At 35.9% G+C, this 11,171-nt stretch overlaps 1 protein-coding gene and 1 pseudogene across 1 annotated transcript; one reads left to right on the top strand and one right to left on the bottom strand.

Annotated features, from left to right (window-relative positions):
* Positions 1–629: 629 nt before the first annotated feature.
* On the top strand, positions 630–4,786 carry LOC114715552 (IAA-amino acid hydrolase ILR1-like 4; annotated as a pseudogene).
* A 568-nt stretch (positions 4,787–5,354) lies between these two features.
* LOC114715548 (glycosyltransferase BC10) lies at positions 5,355–9,533 on the bottom strand. Its single transcript, XM_028900416.1, has 3 exons — positions 9,204–9,533; positions 8,306–8,980; positions 5,355–6,322 (listed from the first exon to the last, which is right to left on the bottom strand). Exons 2-3 carry the CDS (start codon positions 8,825–8,827, stop codon positions 5,681–5,683), a joined length of 1,164 nt encoding a protein of 387 aa, XP_028756249.1. The 5' UTR covers positions 8,828–8,980; positions 9,204–9,533; the 3' UTR covers positions 5,355–5,680.
* Positions 9,534–11,171: the final 1,638 nt, after the last annotated feature.

Here is an 11,171-nt window from a genome sequence, read left to right as displayed (position 1 = left end):
AAAATATTTTTGAATGTCCAAAGGTTCTAAGTGAAAAATTCTCAAGCAATTTTTATCATAACTCATATTAATTCAACAAAGTTAAATCCTGATAAATTTTCTTTTTTAAAAAAACAATTTATAAATATCAAACTGTTTTCATCTTTCAAATATTTTTTTAGCTAAAATATACATTTAATTCTTTAATTTTATAGAAAGTTTTAATTTGGTCCTTTTAATATTAAGTTCTTTAACCATAAAATTATTAACAAAAATTATGACATTAAGATCTTAAATATTGATAACGTTCTCAAATACGAATATATCAAGTTTAATTATTAAAACAACTATAATTGTTACAAAAAATCAAAATCTAAGCCTAATAATTTTAAAATTAAAAAACTAAATGTATATTTTAACCTATTTTTTTATCAAACTATTATTCATTTCATTGTATACCGCATAGTCCAAGCATGTCGATAGTTGTTGCCAAAAACAGAAGAAGAAAAAACCATGCAGATGGTTGGAATTATTCCCTTCCTTTTCCACCCATCCATTTCGTTCAAAATAGCTTGGAAGAGACCAAATGGGCGTTTCCATTGGTCTTTATAAAGATTTTGTACCCTCTTTTTATTATCCTCTTCTGAACTTCTTTCCCACATTTTCACACGCAAAGCGACTATGGGTTTCTCCTGGTGGCTCAGCATGATAATCATCTGCCATCTCCTTGCTGCAACACTCATCTCCTCGGACACTTCTTTGAGCTCAAACAAACTCTCTCCCACGTCCTCCGAATTTTTAAATCTTGCCAAGAAGCGTGAGGTTTTTGATTGGATGGTCGGAATCAGAAGGAAACTTCACGAGAATCCTGAATTGCTTTATGAGGAATTTCAGACCAGTGAGCTGATCAGAAGAGAGCTGGATACATTGGGCGTATCATATAAATACCCAATTGCAGTGACCGGTGTTGTTGGCTATATAGGCACTGGACGACCTCCTTTTGTTGCTATAAGAGCTGATATCGATGCTCTTCCTATTCAAGTACTTGAATTCTTTATAAACTCTCCTACTCCCACTCCATCAATTCAATATATAATGGTCAATCGCCTTTTAGATGGATTTGCGTGATGTTAATTCATAGCTTGCGACTAGGAGAAGCTAAAATTTCTTCGCCTCCTCTCAAATTTCATCATAGATTTCATTTTTTGTGTTTTCACACACACACACACACACACTAGCAATTTGTTCCGTAAATCATTAGACTGTTTAACTTCAGCTCTGACAGTATAAGTTGGTCTCTGAAAATGATAACCGAATATTGGTCCTTTTTTTAAGTAATTTGGTGATTCCAAAAAGACTGCTTTGCTGTCTACTTAAATTGATCTAATAATGGAGAGGCCAAATGGTTAGAGTGCTCTCGATATGTGTATTTTTGTATTGATTAATTTTGTTGTTGCCCGAGTCCTTTAGGAAATGGTGGAGTGGGAGCACAAGAGTAAAGTTCCTGGAAAGATGCATGCTTGTGGCCATGATGCTCATGTTACTATGCTTCTCGGTGCCGCAAAGATACTCAAACAGCGTGAAAAAGACATACAGGTCTATTTTGCTCTATTTTGGTTTAGAACATTGAAATATTGCTTTTACGATATTTGAAAGCGAGGTCACTACACTTCATTGTGCCAGAGTCTAATTCACTAAACCTTCATTTTCTTTACTTCGGGCAATTTGTTATCATTTCTCCCGGTAAAAGGTCATGTAACTTAGTCTCAAATTTCAGTTCCTAAAAATTTGTTAAGAAATATGTTTGACGGTGGTGTTCAGTATTTAAGTACTACCGGAAAAGAATAAATGTTTCACAGGACAGTCAATCATGTGGTCTACATCTCTTCAATTGTATTGTTCTGTGTTTCTTCCACTCAATGATATCTGTTATCTTTCATTTTTTGTCTTCTAAACTCTAAATAGGGAACTGTAGTTCTTGTTTTCCAACCAGCAGAGGAAGGAGGTGCGGGAGCTAAGAAAATGCTAGCTGCTGGAGCCTTAGAAAATGTCGCTGCTATCTTTGGATTGCATGTTATGCCAAACATACCTATAGGTGAAGTGGGCTCTAGATCTGGTCCTTTTATGGCTGGCAGTGGCTTCTTTGAAGCAGTAATAAGTGGAAGGGGAGGTCATGCTGCTCTTCCTCAGCATTCTATTGACCCCATTTTGGCAGCTTCTAATGTGATTGTTAGCTTACAGCATCTTGTTTCTCGCGAGGCTGATCCTTTGGACTCCGGGTAAGTTTCTTGCTCTTCTGCTTTTTAGTTACCACCACCATTTATTTATATTTAGGTTCTTTACTATCCAAGATCAGTAAATTTTTACCACATTTTAAACCATCTAAGATCAATAAAGTGCAATCTCAAAGCTCCTTGTTCTCCTTTTTGCATCCGAAAGCTCGAGCAGATAGTAAACAGAACATCCCAAGGTAGTGAGACATATCTTCTGCTGTCCAAACACTTCAAACAATCTGGTGAACAAATTTAAACAGCATCTGCTTTCGATAATGCTTCTGGAGCAGAGAAAAACATCTGAGACATAAAAATGAGAATATTTGATGCAACACCCACAAAGAGGAAGAGATGGGGGAACAGAAAAGAGATGATGAGGGAGAGAAGAGACAGAAAGTAAGAGAGGGGTTGGCAGAGAAAAGAAGGGAGACATAAGACCAGAAGGGGGGGGGATATGAAGAACTTGAGGGGGATAAGAAGGAAGGGAGAAGAGACAGAAAACGGGGGGAATATAGAGTAACTAAACAATATGAAAGTTCATTTCATTATCATCCAAGTCTATCTCCATAATATATAAGGGACATATATACATACATAAATATATATGTGTGTATATATATATGTATGTATGCATAGAGGTTGAGGTTTCCTTCTCATGAAGGAAACATCCAAATGCTCTAGCCAAAGGTTTCCTTCCTATGAAGGAATTGCTCTGCCATCATTACAAAAAGAAACTTACTTGCTCGCAAATAAAGTTAAAAATAAAATAACATTAAAAGTAACTATTGCCTATTTATTTCTAGGTTTCTCTCAAAATATGTTAATTCTCATATTCCATCAATAGTACTATCGGTACATCTAATTAGTATACAATGTTAATCTTAGAATGTAAGCGGATTTGATAGACTATAAAGGGTAATAAACCAAATCCAGGACATGTTGCATTCTGTAGCTGAGCCATATTGGAATGGATTCCAAACTCTAAGAAATCATTATATTATCACTTATTAGAGATCATACTTGGTGAAAATGATTATAAATCTTGGAGGGTTTTCCTTGCTTAGAGTGACGATCCTATCTCTACCTAACATCATGATTGTCCTCACAGGTTGTGACAATAGCAAAATTCCAAGGAGGCGGTGCTTTCAATGTTATTCCAGATTCTGTCACTATTGGTGGCACCTTCCGCTCCTTTTCAAAAGAAAGTTTTGTGCAACTAAGACAACGGATTGAGCAGGTGTCTATGTTAGAATATGTCTCCCCCACTTTTCTAATGCTTATAATTCATTTTTTGTTTGCATTACTACCTAAGTCATAGATTATATGTTTTCTTCATGGTTACCAGGACTAAGTGGCTTAAATTTGATCCCACAAACGACATGAAAATGCTGTTAGATCATGGGACAACACTGTCAATTCAGATTACTGGATGTACGAACAGAAATAAAACTATCTTATTCAACAATTATACTTTAAATTGATGATGAATTGTGTTAGGAATATACGGTGAATTCCCCATAGATCACCTAACGTTTTCTAATCGAGTTCTTGGTAGTTAATTTCAGGCATGATATTGTATGAACGACATATTCATCCATATATCATGCGTGGCATTTAAAAAAAAATCCATCTTAATTTTTGCATTAATCTTGACTGACAATCAATTTCCTATGATCATTAATTACTCTTCGCAGCTCTCAATGAAAAATAAACACACTAACATGATTATGTTGTTACAAAAAACAATTGTAAGCTATTGTTTTGTTTTGCAATCCTACTTCGGCTTAAGGCTGATAAATTCCTTCAGGTGATCACTGGACAAGCTGCTGTACAGAGGTGCAATGCAACAATTAACTTTTTTGAAGAAAATGCCTTCTACCCTGCTACCGTTAATGATGGCAAATTGCATGAGCATTTTCGACAGGTTGTAGGGGATATGCTTGGTGAAGAAAAGGTTAATGAGGTGAAGCCAATGATGGGATCTGAGGACTTCTCATTCTATCAAGAGGTTATCCCTGGTTACTTCTTTTTCATTGGAATGGCAGATGCTTCTCTCGGACAACTTGAGTCGCTGCACTCACCTAATTTCAGAGTCAATGAAGATGTTCTTCCTTATGGGGCTGCGCTTCATGCATCATTAGCTAGTAGCTACCTCCTTCAACTTCAGCAGAATGTGAAAGTTGCAGAAGGGATGGGTCATGATGAACTATGAATCTAAATTTCGTGGAGAATTGGGCTAAATAGCTGATATTAGGCATTGGTTTGACGCATTATTTCGTTGCAAATAGGGGAAAGAGCAGTAGCTCAAATTCAGAGATTCTGTAGTCAAATAAAATTATGAAACCTGATTTCTCTGCCGTAAGTTACTAGCTGCAGTGAAGTAGAAAATAAATAAAAAGAAAACGAGAGTGCGTGAAGGGAGGAATTGGAATTCATGCACACCTCTATTTCTAATATTTGCTTTTTCTTTAATTGTGTTTACAACACTATTATAAAAATTTAAAATTGGTACCTTAAATCCTTTCCCTTTTCTATTCAAGTCAATAATAAATTTTATATCTATGAAGAAGGGTATCCTAAACATCAACCACTTTGGAGGCCAAAAGAACCATGGAGTTACCCTGCTCCCTCCTGCCTTTTCTTTCATTCGTTCTTATATTCTGTTCCTCTAATTTGAGCCTTGTTAGGGTGGAAATGATGAATTGGTTTCTTCAATGTCACTTTTTTCTAGTTCACAAGGATCAAATGAACATCTTCTTGTTACAGGTTTTTGTCTACTTGACCTTCGGCTTACTATGATAGTGGTACTTTATTCTCTTTAAGATGAAATAAATTTTACAAAAAAAAAAAAGGAAGAAAGACAACATTTGTAATCTTACAAAAGCGAATGTTTTCACCTCAAGCTCGGAACTCACGTAATTCCAATTCTCTCATGTCAACCAATATTTATAAGATTAAAAGAATAGATGCAAATTTCGTCTTTCTCCTTCAATTAATTATTCTTCATCTATCACAAGAAAAATCTGAACATGAAGTGTAGGTGGTTATTCCTCAAATAGTATAGACAAACAAAACAGGTCGTCTAGTAATGAGCAAGACATGCTAAAAAGGAAAATGGTGCAATTTTTATTAATTTGGTTACAGCTTATTAATTTGGTTACAGCAGCATAGGACTAAATTAACCAGCAAGCAGCAAACTAATAACCCAATAAAATTAGTATGAATTGGGGCTTATACTTGGTATAAAAATGTAACTAAGTTCAATATCCTATACGTCTAGGAGCAACTAAATTCTGCAAAAAGTAGGGAGGAAGAGAAGATTAATTGTATGATGTGTCTATAAGGAGCTCAGCTAACTTAAAACTATACTAACATATGCTTCGAATAAGCCTCCTTCAAAGATTCAACTCCAACAAGCTAGACCATTCTCAAATTCTTAGAACTTTGGATGCTATAGCTAAAAGAGGACCCAAAGCATTAGGTGCAAATTTTCTAGCAAAGAGGAAACAAAGAGATGATGGCTGGTTATTATAAAGACATGTCTGCTCTTCCAAAATTTTCTTGAAGAATTCCTCTTTGATATCATCCTTACCGAAAGTAGCCGGGTGAGCGCCACCCCTAGACCAATCAACATAAGTGAGGCTCCTATTTGCCAAAAGATGAGGAGTGTTAATGGTTAACATAGTCTGGAAATAGTGCTCATCCACATAGCATGCATGTGGTGTGCAAAACTCTTTGAACTTAGGATAGTAAGTGCTGTCTTCAACTATTCTAACTGCGAGTTCCCGGTTAATTTCAAACCACTGTGGTCCTTTACGCCAGTCAGATAAGTTGACCTCAGGAGCCATGTGTTCATTATAGCGCCCTCTACCATAGGGACCAGGTTCATCAACTGCACCCATGAAACTGTACCATGACCGGGATATATATCGATACACAATGCTGAAGTTCTGGAGAGGAATACAGGACTCAGATAGGAGGATGAACCATTCATTTGACATATCAAGCAGTGCATTAGCCAGGAGTCTTCTTTCACCATCACACATGCTCATCTTTCCCCATTCTGCTACCTGCTTAAGAAAAAGCTGATTAGTAATTTCATAGTCATAGATAATGCTCAACCAAAAATTTGTCTCCAAATTCATGCCCCAACAAACACGTTATCAAAATCGTCTAAAAGCATCTTTTTAGTAGAACAAGAATGTACTCCCAATGAGGTGTTGGACGGAACTGTGTTTGATAGTTGGATTTTAAACTTTTGTGATTTCTCTAGGCTCCGAACATATATTGAACAGTGTGTTTTCTTAAAAAAGAAATTCAAATGCAATTGTTTTGCCGAATATATATTTCAATGCCACACAACTCTCTCTCCCCCCCCCCCCCCAAAAAAAAAGCATTTAGAGGGGCAAGAATTAATGGTGCAATGATTACAAGCAGGATTGAACTCATCACCACCCACTTACAGAGGAGTTTTCATGGTGTTAGTCTACAAGCCAATGCCACACAACTTGACAATGAACAACAAGACATTGTCAAGAAGAAACATGGGACATCAGGACTCTGATAATGATTTTTTCCTAGTTCGAGTAAGTGTGCAATCTGATTGTAATATTAGTTCGATGCTTAACGCATCAACAATTAGATAAGAACGGAGAATGAACCTGACATTCATGAAGAGATGTGTTAAGCATTGAGCTAGTATTACTACACACATATAAATACAGAGGTGGAAGATACTGATCCAAATCGTTGGAGGCTCAAAGTCCAATATAGATTGCAATACATGTATCTCCTCAAAATCACATCGCCATTTAGCATGAAGCAGTTTAACAGCTACTGAACTAAGTACAGGACAACCCACCAAGCAAATAAGGTGTTTACGCTTATTCTTTCTGAGAAGGATTATTCTCAAGGTTTTATTTGGTTAAAGTGTAACTTTGTCTCGAAAGTTTTCACTCAACAGCGTTGGGCACCCGAAAGTTTTTTTAGATGCAAATTGCCTTGAAAGTTTAAAATTGTAGCAATATTTTCCCCTACCATTAAAAAATAAAAATGTTAATGGTCAATGTCACTACTTTAATGGTCAATGTTCGTTTTTTATCGGTAAAAAGCAACACTGATACAATTTCAAACTTTTCAGGCAAATTTGCCCCCCAAAAAAACTTTCAGGTGCCAAAACTTCCAAAGAAAATTTACACCTTAACCTTTTTCTAACAGAGCAGAGATTATATAAATGATATAAAATAAAATCTACAAAAAAGAACAACGCAAAGTTACTTTCCCTTTAACTACGGTGCACTTCATAGCTGAGGAATGAAATAAAGAATACTTTCCAGACGGTAAGTCTGACATACAGCAAAGGAAATCATCTATTAAATCATCCTGTCATATATTTTCTATTAAAATCTGTATAGCATTAAAAGCATAAGACAGGCATGCAGCAGGCTTGGGAGATTTTCACTCATAGGAAAGACAACAAAATGAAGCTACCAAGTTTGTAGACTATACTACACAAAAGATTAAGATCTAGCAATCAATCAAAATTATCAAAAATAATCATTTACTACCTCTGGTCCATAGTATAAGAGCTAGTTGTAGAATCAATTTAGTTTTAAATATAAGACCTTAATTAACTTTGTCTTTCATGTTTATCCATTTTGTCCCCAAGTAATCTCTATAGTGACTACACATGTTTAGTGATTTTCATCAATAGATAGTTCCAATGCATCAGATTAATAAGGGTATTTTAAGAAAGATAATACTCATTTATTACAAATAACAAACTTAACTAATTTCCTTAATATTCGTAAATTAGTTATCTAGTTCTTATATTAAGGACTGGGGGTAATATTACAGAAGAACATAACAAATAACATGACTAGCACAAAGCACCCAACTACAAGTAACTGGTATGTTAATCTTTACTAGTCAACAGAAAACAGAAATTTACATTTATCAAAGATGGATGATGCTACTTTCTTAGGAATGAATACAACAGATTGAGTCATTAATCTTGAAAAAGAAAATAAAGTAAAATAAGAGGCAGCTCATACCTGGCTTGGGATCTGTCTCCTATAGAAAATTGAAGATGGCGGAAAATCAGACGTGTAAGATGGTAGTGAATGAACATAAATTGAATAAAGCCCCTCGTGCCCCTTGAAAAACTTCTCCCAGAGTGGCGCAAATGGCAATGGTCCCTTCGTCAAGAACATGAAAGCAATCTTGGGAGTCCTTTTAAATGGATAGCTTTTAATTCTTGGAACAAAAGAGGCCTTCCAGAACAGTTCAGAGTCATTCATTGTATGCAACAAATTTGATGGAGGCCTAATCCAACTTTCTATGCTCCCTGACTGCTCAAAGCAAGGCCTAAAAGTACTAGACTGTACTAGTAGGGGCACAGTGTTGATTCCAAAACGCCGAACCATAATGATGCTAACAATTGAAGCACTAATGCCAAAAATCAAGAATAGCAAGAAGAATTTCAATAGTCTCAAGGGGAAGGGCCTAGATTGACTTATCCTAGATGCAGTTACAGGTTCCTTCCCTTCCTCTAAAGCTCCCAACCTGGACTGCATTTTTCCTTTTACCACGGTTCTAATACAAATTTAACTTCTTGGTCTTGGGTCCTTCGCACATAGCAAATCTCAAAACACTGGGTATGCACAAAAAGCCCCCTTCATGATGTCAGATCGAGCAGATGTGTCCTAAGATTCTTCCATTCGGGTATTCTTCATTGTTACAGAATCAAAATCCGTATGAAATCAAATGAACAGAACATCAGTAAATAAGGAAAGAAAACATTGCCTTAGCTCATAAATAAATGCCAGCTAGCTTCCGTTAGTGGAAGAAGGAAAATTTTTTTTACTTTCCTACATCCTTGGGGAGAATGTAAACATCGTAAGAAGTGGCGCTTCAGGGGTAAAAAGCAGAGAAGTAGGAGAGTGTCATTACCATGTGGGGGTGGCTGTTGAACGAGTGATAACACTAAGTTCAGGCCGTGCAAAACACGTTTGAGGGAAGAAGAATGGTATCGGATTCACACGTTCCTACTAAATTCGTGAACTTCGCCAGATTCACATCAAGATCGAAGTTCGATAAAGGATTAAAAGAATGAAGAGAAGTATTCAAAAGACACTGCCGTCTCTGCTCTAGAGCGTTTGAGAAAAACGTGGGAGTGGGAAAGAGAGGTGATGCTCGGGGTTTCGAATCCTCCGCGCAAATAAAAGTTAAAAAGACGAGAGAGTTCAGGTAAAGCAGGAAGTAACAGTGAGACGAAATGATGAAGGAAGACGGAAGATAAGTTAAGCTTAGATTTTGTCTGGTGACTTCTTTTGCTTTTTTCAATTTCTTGGGTTCGGCTTCGGCCCATATGAAGGAGGAAGAAGGAATAATTGTTCAGGGAGAGAGGGTCCTTAGGGGTTATTTTCTTTTAGGGAAAATTTCACTGTAGGACCGCACAAGACAATTAATCTCAAGAGCCTCAAAACTTTCTGAAACTTCACTGCAGGACCAAGGGGCCAATCTGATATTAATTCCACAAACGAAATGACGACACTGCCCCTAGTAGAAGGGAACAAGTGCGGGAGAGTGCATTTGCAAGGGGAACTAGCCAATTTGCAGAATAAATACATATGTTCACACGTGGAATCAGTCCGTTCACATGTGGACTGGTTCACCTGATGAATGCGTCCGTGAGGGAACAAGTGCGGGAGAGTGCATTTGCAAGGGAAACTAGCTAATTTGCAGATGAAATACATATATTCACACGTGAAATCAGTCCGTTCACATGTGGACTGGTTCACCTGATGCATGCGTTCGTGAGGAAACAAGTGCGGGAGAGAGCCATTTGCAAGGGGAACTAGCCAATTTGCAGAATAAATACATATATTCACACGTGGAATCAGTCCGTTCACATGTGGACTGGTTCACCTGATGCTAAGGGTAGTGGCGTCATTTCGTTTGTGGAATTAATATCAAATTGGCCCCTTGGTCCTGCAGTGAGATTTCAGAAAGTTTTGGGGCCTCTTTGAGATTAATTGTCTTGTGCGGTCCTACAGTGAAATTTTCCCTTTCTTTTATGGCCTTATGGGCGCACGTGTTGGGGGTTCCAGGCTACAGGCCGTTATGATAATTAGTTAGGATGGGTTTTCAAGACTTCTTATATTCATTAATTATATTAGGTAAAGAAAAATAGTTTTTATATATTTATAATTTATTTGTTTTATATTACTTTTTTTCCAACTATTTGTTTTATATTATTACTATATGATATTTAGTACTATTATTAGTTCACGTGAGATTCGACTATTATCAAATCAAATTATAGATTAAGATTACGTGGGTTCAAACTCAAAAAATTATTTTTGAGTGTTTATAACCCTTTCCTACTAATATGACTGGCTGTTGATAAAAAATTTATTTCCCCAATCTTTAATATAAAAACTATTTAACTAATTTAGATAGATTATTAATCTATAAATTATGTAGATTAGTTTTAAAAAAATAAAAAAAATAAGAGACAAAATAAATTGAGATTACATATTTAAAAACAAATCCACTCACATAATTAGCTTTAATATTAAAAATAAGAACGCAGAGTATGTTTCTATTTCTCTATTTATGCTATTGCATTTAATTAAACACTTTTTTTCTAAATATATATAAAATTGGGGAAAAAAAAGTTACACTTATTTAATAAAAAATAGTTTAAACAAACGCCTTAGAGTTCAAGAAATGTTTATATATTCCTCATATACAGGTAGTACGATTTAAGCGAATTACCATCCTCGCTGAGCTGTACTCTTGTTGACTAAATTAATATTACTTGACAAATTTCATTATTAGGGTTGGTAAGAAAAGTACAACTAGCAATGAGGTTACCTACATATTTATAAATGATCAAAACATATGCTTTAGATT

Source organism: Neltuma alba, unplaced genomic scaffold (assembly GCF_004799145.2).
Source record: "Neltuma alba isolate B1F8T4 unplaced genomic scaffold, ASM479914v2 tig00011598_pilon, whole genome shotgun sequence".
Taxonomy (NCBI): domain Eukaryota; kingdom Viridiplantae; phylum Streptophyta; class Magnoliopsida; order Fabales; family Fabaceae; genus Neltuma; species Neltuma alba.
This window is presented reverse-complemented; position numbering and strand designations above follow the sequence as displayed.

Excerpts from the sequence above, each read along its gene's own strand:
- LOC114715548 (XM_028900416.1), bottom strand. The coding sequence starts at position 8,827 with ATGCAGTCCAGGTTGGGAGCTTTAGAGGAAGGGAAGGAACCTGTAACT. Across the intron at positions 6,323-8,305 it reads GGAGACAGATCCCAAGCCAG|GTAGCAGAATGGGGAAAGAT; the intron begins GTATGAGCTGCC and ends TTTCTTAAGCAG.